Here is a 27,479-nt window from a genome sequence, read left to right as displayed (position 1 = left end):
TCAGGTTGAGGGCATTATTACCCGGTTTTAGCCTGCATGAATGAAAAGGTTTGTCTGGCCCTTATTCTTTTCTTCATCCTCTCCCTCTTGGAGAAAGCAGCATCCTGGGTTCTCTGCACAGCTGACCTCAAACCACTGCAGGTAAACCATGCTTCCTTGTGTTCCTAGTATTAAGGTTAATACTGTCACATCCCCATACCCTGACGAGGTGGTATTGGGAGAGTCCTAGCCTAGAATTCCATCTGAAGAACTCCAGGTCAACTTCCTAGGAAGAGTCACGCTTCTCACCTTCACACACAGCTTATGTAGGCCGCAGCAGTTGCACAGCAATGCTAGCGAGGTGCAGGGACTCCTTATTTCCTAAGTACTTACACACTCAAATATTGAGTCCCCGGGCAAAGCCAAAGCCAGTATGGCAGGTACTTACCACCCTTCCTAAGGGGTGAGTCACCCATATTAAATAGCGTGGTTTGTATTTCAGTTACGGAACAAATGACAAATTCGTAGATAATTTGTATTTTTCCTAACTATACAAACCTTAGCTATTTAATCAAACTTGCCCGTCAGTCCTGTCCCCTGTGAAGTCCTACCTCTAAGTAAAGTGAAGTATTCACAGGTGTGTGTGAGGGGAGGGGGGGGTAAGCAAGCTACCCCTCCCTACCCCCCGCTAACTAGCGCTGGGGTAGTAAACCCTCGTTAAAATTCTAATGGCTCGTCATTTCAGCTATGCCGAAGTAATAACCCATATTAAATAGCTAAGGTTTGTATAGTTAGGAAAAATACAAATTATCTATGAATTTGTAATTTTTCCTAGCTAAACAAACCTGATTCATTTAAGCAAAGGTTCTGCCTTGACCACCCAACAAGTCTTTGACCAGAGTAAAATGACACCTACTTCGCAGCAATACCTGGCACTGCCCTGTAGCCTATTATGATGTAACCAAACCCCTTTTTTTTCATTATTGTTGTGTCGTAGAAAACTGAACCAGGAGTAACCCATTTAAATGACTCAGGGCTGTATAGCTAGGAAAAATACAGATTTTTTTTTCAGATTTGTACTGTTGTGGATATATTAGCAACGTGATCTACAAGAAAAATTGATGAAAATTATTATGTTCCATGAATGTTTACATAACTATTTTGCTGGTAAGCCTACCCACGTGAAAACTGAGGTCTACCGCGTGACCTGTCGCTCACGCTCTCCCTTATATAAAAGAATACCGCCATATGTAGCCTATCCACGGGAAACCTGAGGTCTACCTAACCTAACCTAACCTAACCTAACCTTTTGTTGGAAGGTGATGAGAAAAAATTCCAATGATCTCTTTGTGTCATGTGTCATTGTTAGAAGATGTACGGAGTGTGTATCGCTAGAATAAATGAATGGAAATTTATGATAACATTTTTATTTTTCAATATTTAACTTAGCCGGTGATTATATAAGCTGCAACTCTGTTGCTCGACAGAAAACTCTACGTTAAAAATCCGCCAGCGATCGCTATGCAGGTAGGGGGTGTACTTCAACAGCGCCATCTGTCGTGCAGGTACTCAGTACTCAATGTAAACAAAGAACTCAATTTTCTCTCTGTCGGGCTACCGGCAAGACCTACTAATTCGCTGTTGCTAACTGGATTTGTTTTCACAACTATTGGTGAAGTACACTATTCTAGTTTTGAGCTTTCGCTATGCAGGTGTTTTATCTTCATCTCAAAACTTGAACTCGTTTTGGATAGATTTAATTATGGTGACAAAGAGAGTATGGACTTTCTTTCACGTTTAAATGGCCTACCCTTCCCTTAGACGGAAGTGTGTTTAGGCTTTTAGTAATTATCTTATCACATTATAGATTTTCCTCTATATATTTTATATCTCTCCGCCTTTATTAGGCCTCTTCGATTAACTTTCCATTTTTTATAAACATATAAAATAAATTTTAATGCTTTGTTTATATAGACCTTTCCTGAGAGTAGGCGGTCCTAACTTGGAAACCGAAGTTAATCAACCTTGAGCCCTTTATATCGTCTTTAGCTTTTAAAGGATTTAAAACTTTTTAAATGTAATATTTTATGAAAGAATTTCTTTGATAGTCTTCGTACTGTTTTCAAGATGAACTAACGTTTAGTTTTTTATGCTACGCAGTTGTTGACGTTCAGGACGTTCAACATGCGCTCTATCGTTACGATAGAGAGAGAGTGTATCACGGTTTCACTTTGCAGTAAGAGTAAATCGATTCTGACGTTTTGTTCATTCTTTCTTAGCTTTAATGTTTTAAATTCTAATTTAAAGGAACTTTTTATTTGAAAAACCTTTCAGTTTTTTCCTTTAGTCAAATAACATGTTTTTTTTTTGACGATATATAATTGGGCTCTTCTCTTAGGTGCGAAATCAAGAGAGATAGAGACGGAGGGAGAGAGAGGAGAGAAAACGTTCCGTTCAAGCGGGTAACGTTGTTCTCGTGTTACTCTCGTCCCTAGTCTCTGTACGGGGAGGAAGGATAAAACGTTTTTAGGTTTTTATTCTCGTCCCCAGGCTATGTGCGGTGCGAGATTGAAAACGTAGTTATATGAACTAGTGTTTAGTCTCTTTCCCAGCCACTGATTTTTCTTTTTATCTTAAAATATGTTTTCTGTTTTTTGCTGGTATTATGAGCTTGCATTATACGACTAATTTCGTAATTACTACCTTTTAATGAAGGGTAGAATTGCGTGTTTCAGGTAGAAATAAGTGCAAAACAGAAAATCGAAGTGATAAAGTGATATGCGCAAAGTGTTACAGTGTTGCGTCCGAGGCGCAAAGTGTTACAGTGTTGCGTCCGAGGGTTCGTCTGTTCGTGCCTGTCGTTCACCTAGTCCGGGACCTCTTGCAAGCTCCCAAGCCCAGGGGAGAAGTAATGTCAAAAGACTTATGGGTTCGAGAGGCCTTGACCAACGAACAGACGTTTTCCCTCTATGGTATCGGGTGTTTCTTACCAAGATCTCCCCTACCATAAGACGAGAGAGACGTTGTTTCTCCTCGCCATCCGTAGGCTTTTCGCATAAGAAACCTGTCACAAGGTTTCGAAGCCCTTAAGCGAAAGTCAGTCCTTTCAGGACAGGTCCAGCGTCCTGGTTACAGCCATTAGGACAGCTCTGACCCTATGCAGTCATCGGATAACTGCTCGCCGCCTAACAAAAGCGTAACACAGACTCCGAAAGTCTTTTTTTGTAGGCAAAGTGTTGCGGTCACAGACGTTACCCTCGTCTATTACCACAACCATTTCCGTTGATCCTTAAGGGGTTGTATGGCAAAACATGCAGTATATGCTTGCCTCCCTTATGGAAGACTATTCTGCCGATTAGTCCGTTGAGTCTAGCCGTTTATCTCATCGATATCCTGGCTTTCAGCCAACCTAACGTTCCTTTGTGCTTACTGTTGACGTTGGCGTAGCTTAGTCACATCAGTCAGGTTGTTTAGAACCACACTCGATGCGGTCTCGTGTGGTTTTTCAGCCGCATTTGGACGTTAGGCCACTGGCTGATGCTCCTTAAGACGTTCACTAACAATCGGAGTTGACTTGTTTTGACGCTGTGCGTCAACCTCCGCATTCTAGAGTTGTTTTGACTGCTCAGTCTAGGCAGTCAAAGCAGTATCGAGTGGACGCTGTACGTCCTCACGCACCTGTTGTGGTTGACAGTTCAGTTGTTGACAGTTCACAGACTGTCAAGCAGTTACATGACGTTGCGTTCTGGTCCGCTACTAATGCACCAGTGAGAGACTCAGCTTTTATCGGACAAGGTTCCTGTAGATGAGGAAGTTGCTGTTCTCCCTCCTACTGATATTCCCTTGAGGACTCTGTCAGATGGAGAGGAGCCTTAAGCTGCTTAGCCTCCTATGGACTTTAATTAAATCATGATGATTTTTTTTTAAGGATCTTCGTCCGGATCTTGTAACTGCTGCTCCTCGTTCGCCTAAACGTCAGAGCTTACACTAGGCCTAGCTACTTCGAAGCCGTTGTTTTTAAGCTAGTGCTCTCTCGCTCTCCTAGAGAGCGTTACGTTGGCTAGGCGACTGGTTTTTCACCAGGAGGAGTTTGGGGGATACAGCCTTTGCTTTCCCTTCTTTTAAACTGGTTTATAGAGCGAGAGTCTGATATGACACGAGAGAAGTTCTCGGCTTGGGAGTTCATGCCTCTGCCCAGATAGACTTCTCAATTCTGGTAGACTCTCCCTGGCGCCTAGCCAGGAGACGCTCCAAGTTGTTTACAGGTCAACTTCTCAGCTGTTGTCGAGCCTTTGAAGTTTTGCTGTACTATTATGTCACGCATAACAAGGCTTTCAGGGATGGTAAACGGTTCCGCCTCAGTCGCTAACCCCGTCTGTTGCCACACCTGCTCCCGTAGACCCTAAATGGGCTTTGCTGCAAGACATGCAGTCCAAGCTTGCGTCCTTGATAGAGGACTTAAATGCGGAGAAGAACCTTCTGGCCAACAACCTTCCAACCGGTCGGTTGTGCGCCCTGTTGACGCTGAGGTAACCTACTCGCGTCTGCCAGTTGAGGTGGTTCCTCCACCGATGCGACCCAGTGTGGGTTGCCAGCCGCACGTTGACGTTAAGCGACGCTCGGAGGTGGTTGTTGACGTTCAGGACGTTCAACAACCAGCAGAGGTGACTTGTTGTGACGCAGTGCGTCAACCTCAGCAACCCGGTAGGGTGTTGACTGCACAACCCAGACGGTCTAGACAGTTTCGGGTTGACGCTGTGCTTCCTCGCGCACCCATGGTTGTTGACAGTTCACAGACTGTGCAGCAGTTTCATGATATTGCGTCCGGCTCCATCACACATCCACCAGTGCGACCGGATTCAGCGAGTCAGACGTTGCCCACTCCGTTGCCGTTTCCTCATCAGTTTCGGATGAGGAACCCTCTGATGAGGACGTTGCTGAACTAGACGATCAACCCCCAGCCCTGCTATCCATCCAGAAGATGCTGAAGAAGGAACGCTGCTCAGTCAGGCTGTGGATGAGTCTGGTAGGGATGCTGTCATCCGTGGATCAATTTGTGTCACTAGGAAGACTACACCTCCGTCCTCTTCTATACCATCTAGCTTTTCACTGGAAAAAGGACAAGACGCTAGAAGCGGTCTCGATCCCGGTTTCCGAAAAGATAAAGTCTTGTCTGACTTGGTGAAAGGACTATATCAACCTAAGAGAGGGTCTTCCCCTGACTGTTCAGACTCCCAACCACGTTCTCTTCTCGGACGCATCGGACGTAGGCTGGGGTGCGACATTAGACGGTCGGGAATGCTCGGGAATATGGAACTCGAGTCAAAGGACAATGCATTTCAACTGCAAGGAGCTACTGGCAGTACGTCTGGCCTGGAAAAGCTTCAGGTCTCTCCTTCAAGGCAAAGTGGTGGAGGTGAACTCGGACAACACCACGGCTTTGGCGTACATCTCCAAGCAAGGAGGGACCTACTCTCTGACGTTGTACGAGATCGCAAGGGACCTCCTCACCTGGTCAAAAGGTCTAGACATATCACTAGTAACGAGGTTCATCCAAGGCAACTTGAATGTCATGGCAGATTGTCTCAGTCGGAAGGGACAAATAATTCCAACAGAATGGACCCTCCACAAGGATGTATGCAAGAGACTTTGGGCCACCTGGGGCCAGCCAACCATAGATCTCTTCGCAACCTCGATGACCAAGAGGCTCCCAATATTTTGCTCACCAATCCCGGACCCAGCAGCAGTTCATATAGATGCCTTTCTCCTAGATTGGTCACATCTAGATCTATATGCATTCCCTCCGTTCAAGATTGTCAACAAGGTACTGCAGAAGTTCGCCTCTCACGAAGGGACAAGGTTGACGCTAGTTGCTTCCCTCTGGCCCGCGAGAGAATGGTTCACCGAGGTACTTCGATGGCTAGTAGACGTTCCCAGAACACTTCCCCTAAGGGTGGACCTTCTACGTCAGCCACACGTAAAGAAGGTACACCAAGGCCTTCAGACTATCGAAAGACTCTCGAGAGCTAGAGGCTTTTCGAAGGAGGCAGCCAGAGCGATTGCTAGAGCAAGGAGAACATCCACCCTTAGAGTCTACCAATCGAAGTGGGAAATCTTCCGAAACTGGTGCAAGTCAGTATCCGTATCCTCGACCAGTACCTCTGTAACTCAAATAGCTGACTTCCTCTTATATCTGAGGAAAGAACGATCTCTTTCAGCTCCCACTATCAAGGGTTACAGAAGCATGTTGGCATCAGTCTTCCATCACAGAGGCTTAGATCTTTCCAACAATAAAGATCTACAGGACCTCCTTAAGTCTTTTGAGACCACGAAGGAGCGTCGTTTGGTTACACCTGGTTGGAATTTAGACGTGGTACTAAGATTCCTTATGTCAGACAGGTTCGAACCGCTACAATCAGCCTCCCTGAAAGATCTCACCTTAAAGACTCTTTTCCTGGTATGCTTAACCACAGCTAAAAGAGTCAGTGAGATTCATGCCTTCAGCAAGAACATCGGATTCTCATCCGAAACGGCTACATGTTCTACAACTTGGTTTTCTAGCCAAAAACGAGCTGCCTTCTCGGCCTTGGCCAATATCGTTCGATATTCCAAACTTATCGTATGGTTGGAAATGAACTAGAAAGAGTCTTATGCCTTGTAAGAGCTCTTAAGTTCTATTTAAAACGAACTAAACCTTTACGAGGCCCGTCTGAAGCTTTATGGTGTTCAGTTAAGAAACCATCTTTGCCTATGTCAAAGAATGCTTTATCCTATTTTATCAGACTGTTAATACGAGAAGCTCATTCCCATCTGAATGAGGAAGACCAAGCTTTGCTGAAGGTAAGGACACACGAAGTTAGAGCTGTCGCAACTTCCGTGGCCTTTAAACAAAATAGATCTCTGCAAAGTATAATCGACGCAACCTATTGGAAAAGCAAGTCAGTGTTCGCGTCTTTTTATCTTAAGAATGTCCAGTCTCTTTACGAGAACTGCTACACTCTGGGACCATTCGTAGCAACGAGTGCAGTAGTGGGTGAGGGCTCAACCACTACAATTCCCCAATTCCATAACCTTTTTAATCTTTCTCTTGAAATGTTTTATTATTGTTTTTGGGTTGTCCGGAAGGCTAAGAAGCCTTTCGCATCCTACTTGATTTGGCGGGTGGTCAAAGTCATTTCTTGAGAAGCGCCTAGATTAGAGGTTTTGATGAGGTCCTGTTGTATGGGTTGCAACCCTTGATACTTCAGCTCCTAGGGGTCGCTCAGCATCCTAAGAGGATCGCGAGGCTCCGTAAGGAAGACGTACTTAAAAAGGCAGAGTAATTGTTCAAGTCGACTTCCTTACCAGGTACTTATTTATTTTATGTTTGTTATTTTGATAACTGCTAAAATGAAATAAAAAAATCCTTAGCTCATAATAATGTAAACATTTATTGCTGGTCTCTACCCACCCCCCTGGGTGTGAATCAGCTTATATAATCACCGGCTAAGTTAAATATTGAAAAATGTTATTTTTATAATAAAATAAATTTTTGAATATACTTACCCGGTGATTATATATTAAAGGACCCTCCCTTCCTCCCCATTAGAGACGCAGTGGACCGAGGAGAAAATTGAGTTCTTTGTTTACATTGAGTACTGAGTACCTGCACGACAGATGGCGCTGTTGAAGTACACCCCCTACCTGCATAGCGATCGCTGGCGGATTTTTAACGTAGAGTTTTCTGTCGAGCAACAGAGTTGCAGCTTATATAATCACCGGGTAAGTATATTCAAAAATTTATTTTATTATAAAAATAAAATTTTTACCTTTCTTCCTCATCTATTTCAGTCTTTCCTAGGATATGTTTAAATTAATTGTTTATGATTAAAACAAATGTATGGAAATGTGTGATATCGATGAGGGAGGGATTAAACAGCGGTAGCCATCATCGTTAGTGCTCACGGGAGGTAGACCTTACGCCAAAGTGCTAACGGGAGGTAGATCTCACACTAAAGTGCGGTAGACCTCACGCTAAATTAGCACCGGTTCTTCAATCATATTTGTTATACATGTACGTACAGTATAGTAAAGGGACTCCTAGTGAGTAATTCTCATATGACTTGAAGACTTAAAAATTATGTTGTTTATCAAAAACATTTCTTTAGTAGACAGTATAGTGGTGATGTATGTTTATATAGAAATAAAAAACTATATCATTTCTTAAATTGAAACCCTTAGAAATTGATTATTGTATAAAGAATTGTGCTTTACATTTTTTAAAGGTATAGATTTTTACTGAATTTTTTCTTTGCAGTCTGGTTGGTACTATGAAAGAAGAGAGCTCAAGCAAACTCCGAGCATCCTGTCTGGGCTAAAGTTTGAAAAGGAAGTGGAGCAAAGAAGAGAAGGTGCCAGATTCATTATGAATGTTGGTAATAAAATGGGACTTAGATATGAGACAATGGCTACTGGTGTGGTTTTCTTTCATCGCTTCTACATGGTGCATACCTTTCAGGAATTTCCTCGACATGTAAGGTTTCAAGTTGTCTTAAATTGGAATTATAATGTATCAGTTACTTTATTTGGTCATACAAGAATAAGAACCCTTTTGTTAAATTTCGGACCATTCTTGGTATTTGCTGAATGTGATCGTTTGAAGCTTGGTACTTGTAACAAGGCAGTTAATTGGCAGTTAGGTATGAGTGGGTGGTTGCTGCTATCTTCTTTACATAACCATGTGCTTCTTTTTTTGGCCTAGGTCATGTGTGGAATTCTTGCTGTTGGTGTTCCCTGACGGAAAATTTTATTTGGGTCAGGGATATGACTCATTTGTGAATTTCATAAGAATGTTTCTTATTTGAAAGGTGGTGTAAATGAGTATTGATAAGTATTGGTGTAATAGGGTGTTTAATAAGGCTTTGACAGCTCTAGCCATATATCTTCACCAGTATCGATCACTTTGGTGGTGGGAAGTGTGTTCTGTGTCTTTGCCTTACCCTGGGTGTTCGACCAGGTCCCTGGTGTTATGGGGAAGTTTTTAGAAGAAGCACAGGAAGACTAAGTAGGGATCTTTAGGTACATTCGTGGTAAAGTCTCTCATTTGATCCCATCGTTCCTTGTTTCTTTTTCCCAGATTCTCAGCCTTTTTCTCTGGGTCTAAGGACGGTACATACTCAGAACAAAATGATCAGCATGCATGCTATGTTTGTAAGATTCTCCATGCACATACATAACTTTTCTGAAGTGAGACCCATGTGTGTGTATGTGGAATGCATACTCCTGTCTTGGACCATATTCTCAAGTTGATCTCAATCTCTAAAGTAGCTTTAATTAATGAGAACTTTACTGTCAGAACATACCATTTATGGAGGATATTATAGAGATACACCAGTGAATGAGGAAAAACTGTAAATAATTGATGCATCCGTAAGACACTCAACCCCAATTAGAATAGCGCCAACATATCCCTGAGTGTCGTAAGAGGCGACTAAAAGGGACGGGATGAGGGGGCTGGGAACCCCCTCTCCTGTATTATATACTCCTGTGAGACATCGAAGAGGTGAAGTTGGAGGGATAGTGACTGTTCCCCGCACTCTAGTGTTGGGGTGTCTGAATGTGCGTGGATGTATAGTAGGATAGAGAGTAAAAGATGTGAGATTAGAAGTGTGTTTAGGAATAGAAGGATGGATATATTGGCTTTGTGTGAGACATATAAAAGGGAAGGTTGAAGTAATGTTTGGTGAAGTGACTGGTAGAGTGTCTGGGATTGAAAGGAGAAGAGCAAGAGAGGGTGCGGCTTTATTGCTGAGTGTATGGATGACAGGTAAAGTAGTGGAATGGAAGGAGATATCATCTAGGTTAATGTGGGTAAGTGTTAGGTTGGTAAGGAAATGTTGGGCTTTTGTTAGTGCATATGGGCCAGGTTGTGAGAAAAGTGAAGAAGAAGGGAATGAGTTCTGGAAGTTCTAGAAGGATGGATATATTGGCTTTGTGTGAGACATATAAAAGGGAAGGTTGAAGTAATGTTTGGTGAAGTGACTGGTAGAGTGTCTGGGATTGAAAGGGGAAGAGCAAGAGAGGGTGCGGCTTTATTGCTGAGTGTATGGATGACAGGTAAAGTAGTGGAATGGAAGGAGATATCATCTAGGTTAATGTGGGTAAGTGTTAGGTTGGTAAGGAAATGTTGGGCTTTTGTTAGTGCATATGGGCCAGGTTGTGAGAAAAGTGAAGAAGAAGGGAATGAGTTCTGGAATGAATTAACTAGGTGTGTAGAAGGACTGGGTAGAAGGAATTATGTACTGTAGTTGTCATGGGTGACTTAAATGCTATAGTGGCCGCTGGAGAAGTAGAAGGTGTCCTTGGGAAGTATGGCGCACCAGATGAAAATTAGAGTGGTGAGAGACTGGCAGATATGTGTTGAGCAAGAAATGGTGACAAGTTCTAGCTTTTTCGAAAAGAAATAAAAATAAATATACATGAATAAGAGTGGCAAATGGAATTGTGGTAGAAAGGGCTTTGATGGATTTTGTGTTGATAACTAGAAGAATGTTTGGAAGATTGAAAGACGTGCACATGTTTATGGGTATGGCTAACATTGTCTGATCATTTTTTGGTGGAAGGAAAATTAGTTGTAGCAAAAGGGTTAATGAGTCAATAAAACCTTAGGTAAAAAGTGAATATCAAGAAAGGTTGAAAAGGGCATATGACAGAGTGAAAGTTAGAGAAACTGGTAATTTAGAGGAGGAGTGGAAGTTAGTAAGAGAAAATTTTGTTGGGATTTCAAGTGGTGTGTGTGTGGCAAGAAGATTGTTGGAGGCAGCATGAGGAAGGGTAGTGAACGGTGGAATGAAGGAGTGAAGGTAAAATTAGAAGAGAAAAAGAGGGCATTTTAAGAATGGCTGCAGAGTAATAGTGTAGAGAAGTATGAAAGATGTAGAGAGAAAATGTGGAAGTAAAACGCAAGGTAACTGAGGCAAAGAGGATGGCTGAACTGAGATTGGGTCAAGGATTGGGTCGTTCATATGAAGAGAATAAGAAGAAGTTTTGGAAAGTAGTGACAGAGTAAGAAAGGCTGGTTTGACAATTGAAGAGAGAGTGAAAGATGGAAATAGAAGGTTGTTAAAAGGAGAGGGGGCAAGGAAAAGTTGGGTGGAATATTTTGAAAGTTTACTGAATGTTGAGGATAATAGGGAGGCAGATATAATTGCTTTTGCAGGTGTTGAGGCGCCAGTGATTGGAGAGGAGAATGAGAGAGAGATTACAAGAGAGGAAGTGAGGAGAGCACTAGATGAAACGAGAGTAGGAAAAGCACCTGCCATGGATGGTGTGAGAACTGAAATGTTAAAGGGAGGCAGGTGTGACTCTACTTGAATAGTTGGTGAGATTGTTTAATATGTGTTTTGTGTTGTCAATGGTACCAGTAGATTGGGTTTGTGCATGTATTGTACCTCTACATAAGGGTAAGGGAGATGTGCATGAGTGTTGTAATTCATAGGGTATTAGTTTGTTGAGTGTAGTTGGAAAAGTGTATGGTAGAGTACTGATTAAAAGGATTAAGGATAAAACAGAGGATGCAGTCTTAGAAGTACAGGGTGGTTTTAGAAGAGGTAGGGGTTGTATGAATCAGATTTTTATAATTAGGCAGATATATGAGAAATATTCAGCCAAAGGTAAGGGGGTATATGTTGCGTTTATAGATCTGGAAAAAGCATATGATAGAGTTGATAGGGAAGTGATTTGGAATGTGAGGAGGTTATATGGAATTTGTGGAAGGTTGGTGCATGTAGTGAAAAGTTTCTATGAAGATAGTAAAGTGCGTGTTATGATAGGAAATGAAGTGAGTGATTGGTTTCAAGTGAGAGTGGGGCTGAGACAGGGATGTGTGATGTCACCATAGTTGTTTAACTTGTATGTTGATGGATAGGTGAGAGAGGTGAATGCTCGAGTGCTTGGACGAGGATTGAAGCTGATAGACGAGAATGATCATGAATGGGAGGTAAATCAGTTGTTGTTTGCGGATGATACTGTACTGGTTGCAGACTCGGAAGAGAAGCTTGGCCGATTAGTGACAGAATTCGGAAAGGTTTATGAGTGAAGGAAGTTGAAAGTTAATGTGGGTAAGACTAATGTTATGAGATGTACGAGAAGGGAAGGTGGTGCGAGGTTGAGTATCATGTTGAATAGAGAGTTACTTGAAGAAGTAGATGGGTTTAAGTACTTGGGGTCTGTTGTTTCAGCAAATGGTGGAGTGGAAGCAGACGTACGTCAGAGAGTGAATGAAGGATGCAAAGTATTGGGGCCAGTGAAGGGAGTGGTAAAGAATAGAGGGTTAGGCATGAAATGTAAAGAGAGTTCTGTATGAGAATGTGATTGTACCAACTGTGATGTATGGATTGGAGTTGTGGGGAATGAAAGTGACAGAAAGACAGAAATTGAATGTGTTTGAGATGAAGTGTCTGAGAAGTATGGTTGGTGTATCTCAAGTAGGAAGGGGTTAGGAACGAAGTAGTGAAGGTGAGAACGGGTGTAAAAAAGGATTTAGCAATGTGTTGAATTGGTTTGGTCATGTTGAGAGAATGGAAAATGACTGTCTGCTAAAGATGGTAATGAATGCAAGAGTTGATGGGAGAAGTACAAGAGGAAGGCCAAGGTTTGGGTGGATTGATGAAGTGAAGAAAGCTTTGGGGGATAGGAGGATAGATGTGAGAGAGGCAAGAGAGCGTGCTAGAAATAGGAATGAACGATGAGCGATTGTGACGCAATTCTGGTAGGCCCTGCTGCTTTCTCCGGTCGCCTTGGATGACCGCGGAGGTAGCCGCAGTAGGGGAGTCAGCCTATGAAGCTTCATCTGTGGTGGATAACGGGGGAGGGTGGGCTATGGCACCCAAGCAGTACCAGACTAACTTGGTTGAGTCCCTCGTCAGGCTGGGAGGAGCGTAGAGAGGAAAGGTCCCCTTTTTTTTCTCTTTTTTTTATAATTTTTCATTTGTTTGATGTTGGCTATCCTCCAAAATTGGGGGAAGTGCCTTGGTATATAGATAGATTATTATTATTATTATTATTATTATTATCATTATTTGCCAGGCTACAACCTTGGTTGGAAAAGCAGAATGATAAAGCTAAAGGGCTCCAGCATGGAAAGTAGCCCAGTAAAGAAAGGAAATAGCAAATACTCTACAGTACAGTATATATATTTAATGAATAAAAAATACAAAATATTTGAAGATCAGTAATAACATTAATATGGATCAGTTATATATAAAATAACAAATTTAGAAGTAATCTGTTTGTTCCCATACTAACAAACCTTCCGTTATGTATGTGGATATTCTTTCAGTGGCAGCTGGAGGTAGCCATTAGAGTTTAATTGCGAGGTGGCAACCCTGCCTAACCGCTTAGCGGGTATGCTGGGAGTTACCCAGCTGCCTCTTTATATACTCTCACAGCGGTGAGAGATGTCACTTTTTCTTTTGGCTCAGTAGAGATCAGACGTGTCCGCTCTCCTCCTGAATGTCATTGGACTTTTTGATTTTTGCTTTCTCTTTCCAGGTGTACATGTTCCCCTTCTGTGATTGTCTTCACCATGTGAATGTGTCCTGATTGAGAGGGTGCTGCGTGCGGGACCTTCATGTCGTCGTTAGAGACCGACCCGCACTCTCTGTGCTGTGCCGAGGGCATCGTTGCGAGCAGGGTTCCCCCTGCACAGAGTGTAGGGAGTGGTCTGCCTCCTAGTGGGAGAAGTTTGGGCTGCGTAGGAAGAAGGCGGCTATGCGCGATCGTTCTCCCTTGGGCGAGCGGTGTGCGTTTTACTTCTTCTCGTACCCCAAGATCTCTCTCAAAAGCTCCCTCTCGCGCGCACTCTCACGGAGGAGGTGAAAGTAGGAGCGCAGATTGTTTATTTCCTTGGTAACCCCAGGGTACTGGGGGGGTTGTTGCTTTCCCTAGAGGAGCAACTTCTCCTCCAGCCACTGGCGAGCCTTTCACCCTTTCAGATATGTTTCAGGTGTGGTTGTCCTTAGGGATTTCGGGACCCCTTCGAAGGAGGAGCTGCAGTGCCCTCTTCAGCCTGGTGCCATGATAGATCCTTCTCCGGAGCCGTCAACATCTCACGCTCTGGAGCTGTGTGAGGTCTATCTGTCGCCTTCCCCTGGCCCTTCCTCGCGTGGATGAGGTGATCATTCTCGTTCGCCTCTCCAACGACCCCCTGCTGATGACGAACCCTCTCTCCATCTGGGGACCTCGTCGTCCCTTAACCCTCAACCCTCTGTTTCTTCCCACAGGAACCCTCAGGTTGCAGGTGACGATCTTCTGGGGATCAACGTGCTTTCCACCAACAGCGCTAAGGGACGAGCATTGTCATCACCTCACCCTTGTGGAACTTCTTCCCCTGATTGTCGTTCGTGACGATCTAAAGATCGCAATGATTGTAGATCATCACGTTCAGAGCGTTCTTCCCCTAAAAGATGGGCACACTCTAGAGCTTCGCGCTCATGTGACCATAGGTCTCGACGCACTCTTCGGAGGCGTTCTTCTTCATGGGGACGAGTCTCGCGATTGTGTTCTTCATGATCGCTAGGAAGGTCTAGACCTATGTCCAGACGCTCGCGTTCTAGATCGTCACAATCTAGATCACGAATCCGGGACTCAATCTCGCGAGGACGATGCACACGATCACGAGGACGGTGTTCGTGCTCGCTAGGGTTTCGTTCACAAGAACAACATTCTCATTCGCGAGGCCAACGCTCATGTTTGTGAGATAGGCACTTGCGGCGTTCATGCTTGGAGACGGGTCTTGCTGTGGCGTGTTCTCCTTCTAGAGTAGTCCCTACTCAGAGGCGTCCTCTGCCGACTTTGTCGGTTGTAGGTGCTCCTCTGGGGTAGTGTGAAGTTTGTGATTTTGCCCATGAATCTCGCGATTTCATGAGCAAATCAGCGAATTTCGTGAGCAATTCGCGAGTAGGTGTGTCAGAATTGCTCGCAAGTTTGAACCCAACACCTTCCTCTCGCCCTCCTGCGTCTTCCACCTCCAGCGGAAGACCAGCACCCTTTCCAGAAAGGTTCAAGGAGCCTCCTAATAGGTTCGTGAATGTTCCTATTAATCTGGACCTTCCTCCGCGTGCGAAGGAATGTGTTCCTCTGCTACAGAGGTTATCTCGTCCATTGACTGGCAATCCTTCTGGGATTTCACCCAAAAGACACTCTTCTAGGGACCTCCAAGGTGTACCGATGGGTTCTGAGCTTCCTTCATGGGCATTGACCTTCATGTCCAATATCCATAAGGCTCTGAAGCTGGCACCTCCACTGCCACAACCCCCGACTGTTTGTCAGGGCTACCTCTAGAATTGTTCTGGAACCCTCGTCGAGCTTGTCAGTTTGGAGTCTATCCCTTCAGGGGAACTGTTGGATAGCGCAGCCGTGGTTTAGCGCCTGGTCAAGGCTGTGACTAAGTCCTTTGTACCTATGTTCCCTTCGTGACCTGCGGAAGCCCTGGGTTTCTCTGGAGACTTCCTCCGTTTCGAGCAACCCAAGACAACGAACCACGACTGCTTTTCCCTTGAAGAGGAAGAGAGGAGTACCTGACGAACTGCATCATCCAGGGTCAAGCTGACTCTGGTCAGAGGTCCAATGTTAGAGGTCTTCCCTGTAGAACCATCGTTGCCTCCACCCATCGATGCCTCCCCCCCCCGACTTGAGAGGCTTTCATAGGAAAGAGTCAGTTTTGGACTCTCCCCCTTCTGTCGCCGACAGAGAAACAAAGAGTCAGCTTTGGACTCTCCCCCTTCCGTCGCCGACGAGAAAGCCTGTGGAGAGAACTCCTTTTCAGCTTTGGATCCTGTAGAGGTTCCTAGGTCTCTCCCCGCCAAAAAGGTCGTCACATCCTCTCCAGCACCTGAATCATGAGAGTTCCAATACCATTTTGAAGTGAAGGGAGGTGGTTTCCAATGGATTCCACCAGCAGGTCTCTAATGGCCAGATCGCTAGGCTCCGGAACTCCTCCCTGGACGGTTCCTTCCTCTTCGAGCCAAAGGAAGTTGAGCAGGCTGTGGAGAGGTGGAGGAAGTCCAACTAGGACTCCCTCCTTCACAGGGCCTTGACATCATGGCCCTACAGACCTCCAGCCCCCCTCCCCCAAAGACAAGCTAACCAAAACCTTCTACAAGTAACACAGCAGTGAAAGAAAAGGTGGTGTCTAAAAAGCCCTTTCCTAACAAGGACAGGAGAGCCTCTGAGTCCAACCGTGGAGGAAAACAGCAGAGGTGGCGGCAGAAGCCACAAACGCTAGGATAGGCAACCCCCCTTCTTGTCCAACAGTGGGGGATGCCTACAAAATGGCTCAGGGCTGAACCTTGGACAATCTCCGTGATTCGTTCAGGGTATCGCATCCCGTTCATCTCATCTCTCCCTCCACTGACCAAGAACCCAGTGCTTGTAATCTCTTTGCTATGGGATCAGCAAAGGAGCAGGCCCTTTGGGCCGAAGTCCTGACCATGTTGGATAAGGGCGTTCTCCAGGGGGTCCTCGACGGTTCCTCAGTCTTCTGACTACTATTTCTTGTGAAAAAGGCATCTGGAGGGTGGAGACCAGTCATCAACCTCTCAGCTCTGAACAAGATTTCAAACAGACTTTATTCAGCATGAAGATGGCAAACATGGTCAGAAAAGTGGTAAGGCCACAGGACTTCATGTGTACACTGGATCTAAAGGACACATACTTCCAGATTCCAATCCATCCGTCTTCAGGGAAGTATCTAAGATTTACCATCGGCAACAAAATATACCAGATATAGGTGCTGTGCTTCAGCCTTTCCACAGCATCTCAGGTTTTCAAAAAAGTGTTCGCCCTCGTGTCATCCTGGGCTCGCAGGCTCGGCATCTATCTCCTTTGTTACCTGGACGACTGGCTGATCTAGCTGACTCTTTAGCACCAAGACAAATTTCTGAGGCTTCGCCAAGATTTGGGGTGTCATGGTAAACCTCGAGAAGTCATTTCTACTTCCCACTCAAAGACTGGTATACCTTGGCATATTTGACACCAAACTACACAAAGCCTTCCCATCAGACAACAGGATGGCAAGGCTGAGGAAGGTCGCAAGACACTTTCTCAGGTGAGAAGAACTCACAGCCCAGAAGTGGCTATGTCTCCTTGCTCATGTATCATCCTTGGCCCGTCTAGTTCCCAACGGCCGCCTCAGAATTCGATCTCTCCAGTGGTACCTGAAATCCAATTAGAATCAGGCCTTTGATTCACCGGACACATTGATCCTCATATGACCGTAGGAAAGGACAGACCTCGGATGTTGGCTGGCAGACGAGAATCTGCCGAAGGGTGTCAATCTTCTTGTCCTTCTACCTGATTTGTTGCAGTTTTCGAATGCATCAAAAGAAGAGATTGGATCCACGTGCTGCACCAAACAACCCCAGGCTTCTGGTCAGAGTCCGAAAAGTACCTTCACGTAAATCTAGAGATGAAGGCCTCATATCTGGCCCTTCAAGTGTTCTACCAGTTCCTGGTGGGTCACTCTGTGTTGGTGATGAACGACAACACCACAGTAGTCGTCGTCGGCACCCACTCGTGTCCGAGTATTGGGTTCTGTCGTTAGCCATCAGCCTCTTATCAGAAGAAGGGAGGAGGAAACGACAGAATGCCAGTAGCTGGGTATATTGTTTTGGGTGGTCGTGGCTTTGCAACGGCCACGCACACACACTTGGCTCACACCGTTTTCACCGCGGCTCAAGACATATGAGACAGGCGGCTTCTCCGATGTTGGTTACATCGGGCTGCCGGGTTCTTGTTATGTCAAGGCCCGCCTTGTTGCCTGCCCGATAGGCATTGCCCTCTTCTGCCGGTGCTGGGATCTCCGCCGTTGGGGTCTTGTTTGGTTTGATTTTGGAGTTTTCCTTCTCCGAGCCTTTGCCTATCTGAAATAAAGGAGAAGGCCTATAGGGGTCCAGTCTTGGTCTGGTCTCTCAGAACTGGCCTTAGCGGTATGGTTGAGCCTGCCAGGGTGGATAAACTACCCTACCGCCATTGCCCAGCCCACATTGAGACACTCAAGCCCCTCTACTGCAGCAATGTGCTGGACCATCAGAGGGGACCACAGTAGTGGCTTACATAAAAAAGTAAAGAGGTACTTTCTTGCAGCCCCCTATCCCATCTAGCAGCAGAGATACTGAGATGGGCGGAGGCCCAATCAGTCTCAATATCAGCTCGCTTCATTATTATTATTATTACTATCCAAGCTACAACCCTAGTTGGAAAAGCTAGATGCTATAAGCCCAGGGGCTCCAACAAGAAAAATAGCCCAGTGAGGAAAGGAAATAAGGAAATAAATAAATGAAGAGAACAAATTAACAATAAATCATTCTAAAATAAGTAACAACGTCAAAACAGACATATCATATATAAACTATTAACAACATCAAAAACAAATATGTCATAAATAAACTATAAAAAGACTCATGTCCGCCTGGTCAACAAAAAGTATTTGCTCCAACTTTGAACTTTTGAAGTTCTACTGATTCAACCACCCGATTAGGAAGATCATTCCACAACTTGCTCACAGCTGGAATAAAACTTCTAGAGTACTGCGTAGTATTGAGCCTTTTGATGGAGAAGGCCTGGCTATTAGAATTAACTGCCTGCCTAGTATTACGAACAGGATAGAATTGTCCAGGGAGATCTGAATGTAAAGGATGGTCAGACTTTTGAAAAATCTTATGCAACATGCATAATGAACTAATTGAACGACGGTGCCAGAGATTAATATCTAGATCAGGAATAAGAAATTTAATAGACCCTAAGTTTCTGTCCAACAAATTAAGATGAGAATCAGCAGCTGAACACAAGACAGGAGAACAATACTCAAAACAAGGTAGAATGAAAGAATTAAAACACTTCTTCAGAATAGATTGATCACCGAAAATCTTGAAAGACTTTCTCAATAAGCCTATTTTTTGTGCAATTGAAGAAGACACAGACCTTATATGTTTCTCAAAAGTAAATTTACTGTCGAGAATCACACCTAAAATTTTGAAAGAGTCATACATATTTAAAGAAACATTATCAATACTGAGATCCGGGTGTTGAGGAGCCACCGTCCTTGACCTACTTACAATCATACTTAAAGTTTTGTTAGGATTCAACTTCATACCCCATAATTTGCACCATGCACTAATTCTAGCTAAATCTCTATTAACGGATTCACCAACCCTAGATCTACATTCAGGGGATGGAATTGATGCAAAGAGAGTAGCATCATCTGCATATGCAACAAGCTTGTTTTCTAGGCCAAACCACATGTCGTGTGTATATAGTATGAAAAGTAATGGGCCAAAACACTACCCTGTCGAACACTGGATATCACATTCCTATGATCACTATGGTGCCCATCAACAACAACTCTTTGAGATCTATTACTTAAAAAATCAATAATAATGCTAAGAAACAACCCACCCACTCCCAACTGTTTCAGTTTGAAAACAAGGCCTCATGATTAACACGGTCAAAGGCAGCACTAAAATCAAGGCCAATCATACGAACTTCCCGACCACAATCAAGGGATTTCTGTACAGCATTGGAGATTGTAAGAAGGGCATCACATGCTCCAAGGCCTTTACGAAAACCAATTTGCAAACTAGGGAGTAGATGATTACCTTCAGCAAACCTATTAAGATGTTTTGCCAGAAAACGTTCAAAAACTTTAGATAATATGGGAGTTATGGAAATTGGGCGGTAATCAGTGGGACTTGAGCTATCACAAACACATTTACATAGAGGAGTAACATTACCAATTCTCCAACTAGTGCTAAAAGCTCCTCTTCTTGCTAACTTGCGCAAAACAACAGATAACTTTGGAGCTAAGAAATCTGCTGTCTTTATAAAAAACAAAGGAAAAATACCATTTGGGTCTACACCTCCATAAGCATCAAGGTCCACCAACAGAGCTTTAATCTCACGAGATCGAAAAGCTAAACTAGTTAGTTTAGCCTCAGGAAAACATGAATGAGGAAGTTCAAGTTTTTCATTACTCTGTTTACTGTCAAAAACATCAGCCAAAAGGGTTGCCTTTTCCTTTGGACAGTGAGTGACTGAGCCATCTGGTTTAAGTAAAGGAGGAACTGTTGCATCTACACCAAAGAGTGCAGATTTAAGGGTAGACCACCATTTATGTTCCTGAGTTGTACCAGAAAGTGTTTCTTTTGTGGTTAAATTGTACTCCTTTTCAGTTGAGGCATAAACTCTCTGAGCAAAAGCTCGAAGCTGAGTATAGTTGTTCCAGGTCAAATCTGATCTGTTACCCTTCCAAAGATGATAGGCCTCCTGCTTCTCAAAAAAAGCACGTCTACAATCATCATTGAACCACGGTTTGTCCTTCACTCGGTACCTTAGCTCACGAGAAGGGATACGCCTATCAATTATGATGACTAGATTCTCATTCAAAGGGACAACAGGATCTACACTATTATATAATTTTGACCAATTCAAGCACAAAAGATCATGTAAAATCCCATTCCAGTCTGCTTGGGATTTCATATAAATTTTACAAGAATATGATATATCAGGGACAGGCTGCTCAGTCTTCACTAATAATGAAATCAAGGCATGATCAGATGTCCCGACTGGAGAACCAACCTTACTAGTTATAACGCCAGGGGAGTCAGTGTATACGAGGTCCAAGCAATTACCAGACCTGTGAGTAGCTTCATTTATGATTTGCTCACAGCCTGATTCAGAGGCAAAGTCTAAAGCTCTTAAGCCATGGCAATCGGTAGGAGAGATAGAACTTAACCACTCCCTATGGTGAGCATTAAAATCACCAACAAAGACAAAAGAAACCTTTCTATCATCTTCTTGTATCTTAGCCATAATGGTAAGAAGACAATCGAAGATAGAATCATCCATGTCTGGATTCCGGTAGATCGAACACAAATAAAAGTTGTTATGCCTGCCACAAACTTTTATTACCTGAATCTCATGACATCTACGTTGATAGCAGGACTTATGAGAAGCAGGTTACTCGGTCCTAATATACACCGCCATTCCCCTGGCCCTAGGGATGGCGTCACGTTTCAACATTATTGGCTTCTTAAAACCAGTTATAAGGAGCTCAGATGAGTGCCTCATATTAGAAACCAAAGTTTCTGAGCACAAAAGAATATCATACTGTCTGGACGCAACTGTAAGGTCTTGGATATTTGCATGAAGACCACGAATATTGCAATACAGAAGACGACATTGACGAAATCTAGGACGTACTGGTCCCGGATTTCGCTCAATGTCTCCAGACATCATAAGAATTAATAGAAATAAAAAAGAGACATCATACTTAAAAACTAGATTAACAAGAATTATAACAAAAACAATACGTACAGAATTATAAACAAAGTGATTCCCGGCAAGAGGAATGTGCTCGCTGACAATCTGGGCAGGGCGTTGCACATAGTGGGTTCCGAATGGTCTTTGGATCATCTAGTAGCCAACAAAGTCCTGACGTTGTGGGGTTCGCTGACTGTAAATCTGTTCGCAATGACCCTGAACTTCACGCTTCCATTGTACTGCTCCCAGTCCCACCCCCAAGGCTCTTTGGCAAGATGCGTTCCAACAACGGTAGGATAACATCGACGTTTACGCATTTCCACTGTTCTGCCTAATGAGAAGAATACTCAACAAGACCAGAACATCGGCCAATTTTTCGATGACCCTCATAGCTCTGCTATGGCATCACGCAGAATGGTTCCCAGACCTTCCGCTGCTCCTGGCGAACCTGCCAAGCATACTTCCTCCACCACACAATCTACTCAGACAACCACATGTCAACATTTACCACAAGGTAGTAGCTTGTGGATTTTTGCAACAAGTTGCGAGCAGGATGTCTGGACATCTGCGAAATCATCAGCTTCAGTCCACCAGGCGAAGTAGAACGTCTTCTGTGGTTGGCGACGTGGAAGGGGTCTCAATTTACACGATGCCACTATTCTAGCAATAGCGGAGTTCCTCGTGGATTTGCGGGAAGAAATGCGTCTTTTGGTTTCAGCGATTAAAGGCTATCGCTCAGCTTTGAGTCTTGCCATAAAACTGGAAGGAATGGACACTTCTTCATCGACAAAACTTTCCCTCCTCATACAGAGTTATGAACTTACCTGTCCTTAGTCGGAAGTGAGACTTCCCCCATGGAATGTCAGCCGAGTTCTTCAGTTCCAAAATGGACCTCCGTACAAACCATTACGCTAGGCAACAGATTGCCACCTAACTTGGAAGATTGTGTTCCTGCTTGCCTTGACCTCAGCCAAGCGAGTTAGCGAACTTCATGGTCTCTCATATGACGTTGCCCTTTCAAGGGGCTGGGAAGAGGTAAGCTTCAGCTTTATCCCTGAGTTTGTTGCCAAGACTCAGAATCTGGGGTTTTTGGATCCTAGATTCGACTCTTTCCGGATTACGAGTCCCCTCTCTGTAACTGACGACCCAGATCATCTTTTACTATGCCAGTAAGGTGTTTGAGGTTACCTCAAAAGAACTGCAGCAGCTCGGCCCAGACTGCCTTCACTTTTCGTCAGTACAGCAGAAACAAGAGGAGGATCATGAAAAAGACAATCTCCATATGGATTCACAGGGTCATTTACCTTGCTCTGAATCCCAATTCTCCTCCATCACGTCGTCCCAGAGCCATGATGCCAAGGGCGTAGCTATGTCCCTGGCCTTCAAAAAGAACTACTTTGTGACGCAGGTATTACAAGCAGGCGTGTGGAAACGCCAAACTAAGTTCACCGCCCACTACCTGCAAGACGTTCTTTATCGGTCCGGTGGTGGTTACACAACAGCTCGTTTAGTACCTCAAGCTCCCTATTGGACAAGTAGCAGAAGGTTGAGGGCATTGATTACCCGGGACTTAGTGTGAATGAAAGAAAAGGAATGTCTGGCTCCTTTCCTTTCTCCATCCTCTCCTCCCTTGTGGAAATCAGCATCCTGGGTCCTCTGCACAAGCTGACCTCAAACCACTGCAGCTAAAACATTTCTCCCTTGTGAAACCTAGTATTGTCCCAATACTGTTGCGTCCCCATACCCTGGCGAGATGGTATTGGGAATATCTCTATCTTCTCGGCTATTCCTACAAGACTTGGAATAACTTTTACCTTGAAAGTCACATTGCTAGTATCTCATCACACACTGCTTCCATAGGCCACAAACCATGTTTAGCAGGTTTAGCAAGGTGTTAGGATCTTCTTATATGTACACGATTACCCCAGGTAAGACCAAAAGACAGATTGGCAGGGATGTCCACCCTCCTAATGGGTGAGTCACCTCTGTAAATAGTGCTGGATTGTATTCCAGTTACGGAACAAATGACAAATTTGGAAGTAATTTGTATTTTTCCTAACGATACTACCTTAGCTATTTAGACATACTTGCCCATCAACCCTGTCCCCATCAAAATTCTACCTACAGGCAAAGTGAAGCTCAATCACAGGCGTGTAGGTGAGAGGGGGGCTACCTTACCCCGCCTACTCCCGACTAACCAGCAGGATGGGTAGTTAGCCCTCGCTAAATTCTAATGACTTGTCCTTTCAGCTTTGTCGAAAGTAATACCCCTATATATAGCTAAGGTTTGTATCGGTAGGAAAATACAAATTGCTTCCAAATTTGTCATATTAACAGCCAAGTTCTAGCCACGCTGAAATCATGCTTATATCAAAGGACCTACTTTATGTTTGAATAGTATGAGAAATAGAAATTACTTAAAAAAAATCTGTGATTTTACAACTTGATTGATCGTTTGATAGACAAGAGTGTAAGGAATGGTGGACGAAGAATGGATTCATGCTGCTGCTATGTGCAAACAGCCATGTCTGAAATTGGGAATGAAAGTAATTTTCTAAATATTGGATATCTTTCAAATTTTTTTAATTTGAAATTCTTGAATTTCATAAATTTGAAAAAATTTAAAGTATTTTGGATCAGGATTTATAACTTTTTCATAGAAGTATGTGTGATATGTAATCTTTAAAACTGTTTGGTTCTTTTTTATTTCTTTTGCTGCAGGTCACAGCTTGCTGCTGCCTCTTTCTTGCAGGAAAAGTAGAAGAAACCCCAAAGAAGTGCAGAGACATCATGAAAATGGCTAAAGCTAATATGGATGAAGTTACTTGGGCTGAGTTTGGCACAGACCCAAGAGAGGAAGTGAGTTGCATCGACATTTTATGTATATATTCATAAAGCATAATAAAGAATTTGAATTATTCTTACACAAATACAACCCATCGTCCTTTAATAAGAGTAGGATTCCGGCGAAGCTTGAACAGCCGTTAAAACTGTTAACGAAGAGGTAGTAGTTTGCTAGCGAGTGGAGAGTAGGCTTTGTCTACCTGACAGTCAACGGATCACTCACTTTGATTGTTCCCATACTAACAAACCTTCCGTTATTTATTTGGATTATCTTTTGGCGAAGCTGGAAGTAGCTATAAGACTTGAAGTGCGAGGTGGCAACCCTGCCTAACCGCTTGAGTGGGTAGGCTGGGGGTGGCTGGGGGTACCCAGCCACCTCTATATATACTCTCACAGCTGTGAGGTACGTCACTTTTTCTTTTGGCTCGGTAGAGATCGGACGTGTCCTCTCTCTCCCTTGACTGTCATGGGACTTTTTTATCTTCTTTTTCTTTTCAGTTGTGTGTGTGTTTTCTCTTATGATCGCCTTCATGCGAACTTGTCCAGGGCGCGAGAGTGCCGTGTGCGGTACCTTCATATCATTGTTGGAGACCAACCTACACTCTCTTTATCCTTCATACAGAGGGCATCGCTGCGAGCAGGGAATGGCCTGCCTTCCAATGGGAGAGATTTGGACGGCCAGGCGAGATCTTTCTCCCTCAGGGGGGAGAAAAGCGCGTTCTTCTCGTACCCCCAAATCTCTTTCAAAAGCTACTTCTCACTCGTTCTCTTCTAAGGGACGATCGAGTAGGAGTGCAGACCAACTAACTCCTTGGCAACCCCGGGTTTCTGGGGTTTTGTTGCTTCCCTTAGAGAAGCAACTTCACCTCCAGCTGCCTGGGAGCCATTCTCTTTTCAGTATGTACTGCAGATGTGGCCAACCTTGGGGATTTCGTGACCCCCTTAGAAGGAAGAACTTTTGCGTCTCCTTCACCGTTGTGCTAGAAAGGACCCGTCTATAGAGCCGTCAACATCTCACGCTCTGGAATTGTGTGAAGTACATCTGTCGCCTTCTTCTGGACCTTCCAGGTGCGGACGAGGTGATCGCTTGCGTTCACCTCTCCAATGGCCTCATGCTGACGACAACCCCACTCGCAATCCTGGGACCTCGTCGTCCTGTATCTTCCAACCTTCTGTTTCTTCCTAGAGGAACCCACCTTTTGCAGGTGTTGATCTTCCGGGGACCAACGCTTTTACTAGCAGTAGCGCAAAAGGACGAGCATTGCCATTGCCTTACCCCACTGGACACACTTCCCTGATTGCCATTCTCAACGATTGAAGATCAAATGGATTGTAGGTCATCACGAGCCGAACGCTCTTCTTCTGGAAGGCGTTCATGCTCTAGAGCTTCACACTCTCCATGATCACGAGCATTCCAATCTAGACCTAGATCCAGACGCGAGCGTTCTAGATGACGAGGATGGCGCTCCTGTTCACAAGGGCAGTGTTCATGCTCGCGAGGGCACAGTTCATGAGAACGACGTTCCCGTTCGCGAGCTAGGTAGTCCCGACTATCACACCCTTCTCGAACCAGAGCTAGAAGCTCCCGTTTACGATCGATGTTCCTGGTCTATAGGTAGAGATAGGTGTTCGTGCAGTCAATCAGTGCATAGCCCCTCAACCCGACATTCACCTAAACGACCTCGGTCTGAACCTGATCATGAGACTGACCGTTCCTCAGACAGGCTTCCGGCTAAACCCTTACTGCCGTTTACCGCCTGGGGAGTATTAGTGAAGTTTTTGCCTATGACACGCTTGGAAATGCGTCCCGATGTGACGCGTTTTCATACGCTCAGGGTTTTCCCTACATAGAGGCCCTGTCTACCAACTTTGTTGGACGTATTTGCTTCTTTGCGGCAGCAGGAAGGTGTTAGACCTTCTTCTTCTAGTACAGGTCCTAGTGCTCCTGTTGCAAGCACTTCTGCGATTTTTTGCAGCTTATCGTGAAAAGCCCTTCTGAGAGGGGAGACCTGCATAATCTCCACATGTGAATTCGAAGCTACAGTACTGCTCGGTTCTGTGAAAGATGTTCGCATATGGTTGTTTGAGTAGATCAGGTTGTGGAGGAAGCTCTCGTGGTAGATCTACTAGAAGTTGCAGGAGGTCCGGAAACCACTCTGCGTGATGCCATAACATAGCTACAAGGGTCATCATTAGATTTTTGGCTGCTCTGGTCTTGTTAAGCAGTCTTCTCATCAGACAAAACGGGGGAAAGGATACACGTCGATGTTGTTCCACCGTTGTTGAAATGCATCCTGCCATAGAGCCTGAGGGTCCGGGACCGGAGAACAGTACAGCGGAAGCTTGCTTGTCGAACAGGTCTACAGTTGGAGAACCCCACTAGTACAAAATGTTCTTCTGACCATCTGAGGATCTTTACTTCAAGATGGCATAGAGGCTGTGAATAGGTACCCGCCCTGTTTGTTTATGTAAGCCACCACTGTGGTGTTGATGCTCTTCAACACCACAGAGTGACCTGCCAGCAATTGTTGGAATTGATGAAGAGCTAGGTAGGCTGCTGTCATCTCTAGAAGATTTATGTGTTGATACCTTTCTGACTCTAACAAAAGGCAGATCGTATGGTGCAGCAGATGAGCCCCCACCCTTCTTTTGATGCATCTGTGAAGAGCAACAAATCCGGAGGAGGAACGAAAAGATTCTAGCCCCGTCAAAGATTTTTGTCTGTCATCCACGAATTCAAGTCCGTCACCTGATCCTGAGTTATAGGAACTCGAGTGTCCGGTGGATCTGAGTGTTGGTTCCACATGTACTTTAGCTGCCATTTCAGGGATCTTATCCTGAGGTGGCCGTTTGGAACAAGACGAAACTAGCAGACTCAACCAGTGAGAGGAGAGAACTACTTCTTTTCTTAGGAAGGGTGCAGCCACTTCTCTCAGTGTGTGTACTCTTTTTGTCTGAAGGGAAGACTTTCTCTTGGACGGTGTCTATTATCATACAGAGGTATACCAGCCTTTGAGAAGGTTGCAGTAATAACTTCTCTCGATTTATCAGGATCCCCAGTTCCTGATAAAACTTGAGAAGCATGTCTCGGTGACGAAGAAGGGTCGTCTCGGAGTATGCCAGGATTAGACAGTCGTCCAGATATCGGAGGAGACGAATGCCATTCCTGTGAGCCCAAGACGACACTAGGGCGAATACCTGAGAAGCTGTTGCGAGACAGAAACATAGAACTTCCAACGGGTATATCTTTTCTTCGTGTATGAACCTTAGATACTTCCTTGAAGACAGATGGATTGGGATCTGGAAATATGCATTCTTTAGACCAAATGTGTACATGAAGTCCCTTCGACGAACCGCTT

The 27,479-nt window shown here is 44.4% G+C and overlaps 1 protein-coding gene across 1 annotated transcript in view; it reads left to right on the top strand.

Moving 5' to 3' along the window:
• Positions 1-27,479, top strand: part of CycK (cyclin K) — a 122,616-nt gene that overhangs the window by 11,963 nt on the left and 83,174 nt on the right. The window contains exons 2-3 of the mRNA XM_068378724.1: positions 8,276-8,491; positions 23,998-24,135. Of these exons, the coding sequence (XP_068234825.1) occupies positions 8,276-8,491; positions 23,998-24,135 (354 nt within the window). The remainder of the gene's footprint in view (positions 1-8,275; positions 8,492-23,997; positions 24,136-27,479) is intronic.

The sequence above is a fragment of the Palaemon carinicauda genome, chromosome 8, assembly GCF_036898095.1.
Source record: "Palaemon carinicauda isolate YSFRI2023 chromosome 8, ASM3689809v2, whole genome shotgun sequence".
Taxonomy (NCBI): Eukaryota; Metazoa; Arthropoda; class Malacostraca; order Decapoda; family Palaemonidae; genus Palaemon; species Palaemon carinicauda.
This window is presented reverse-complemented; position numbering and strand designations above follow the sequence as displayed.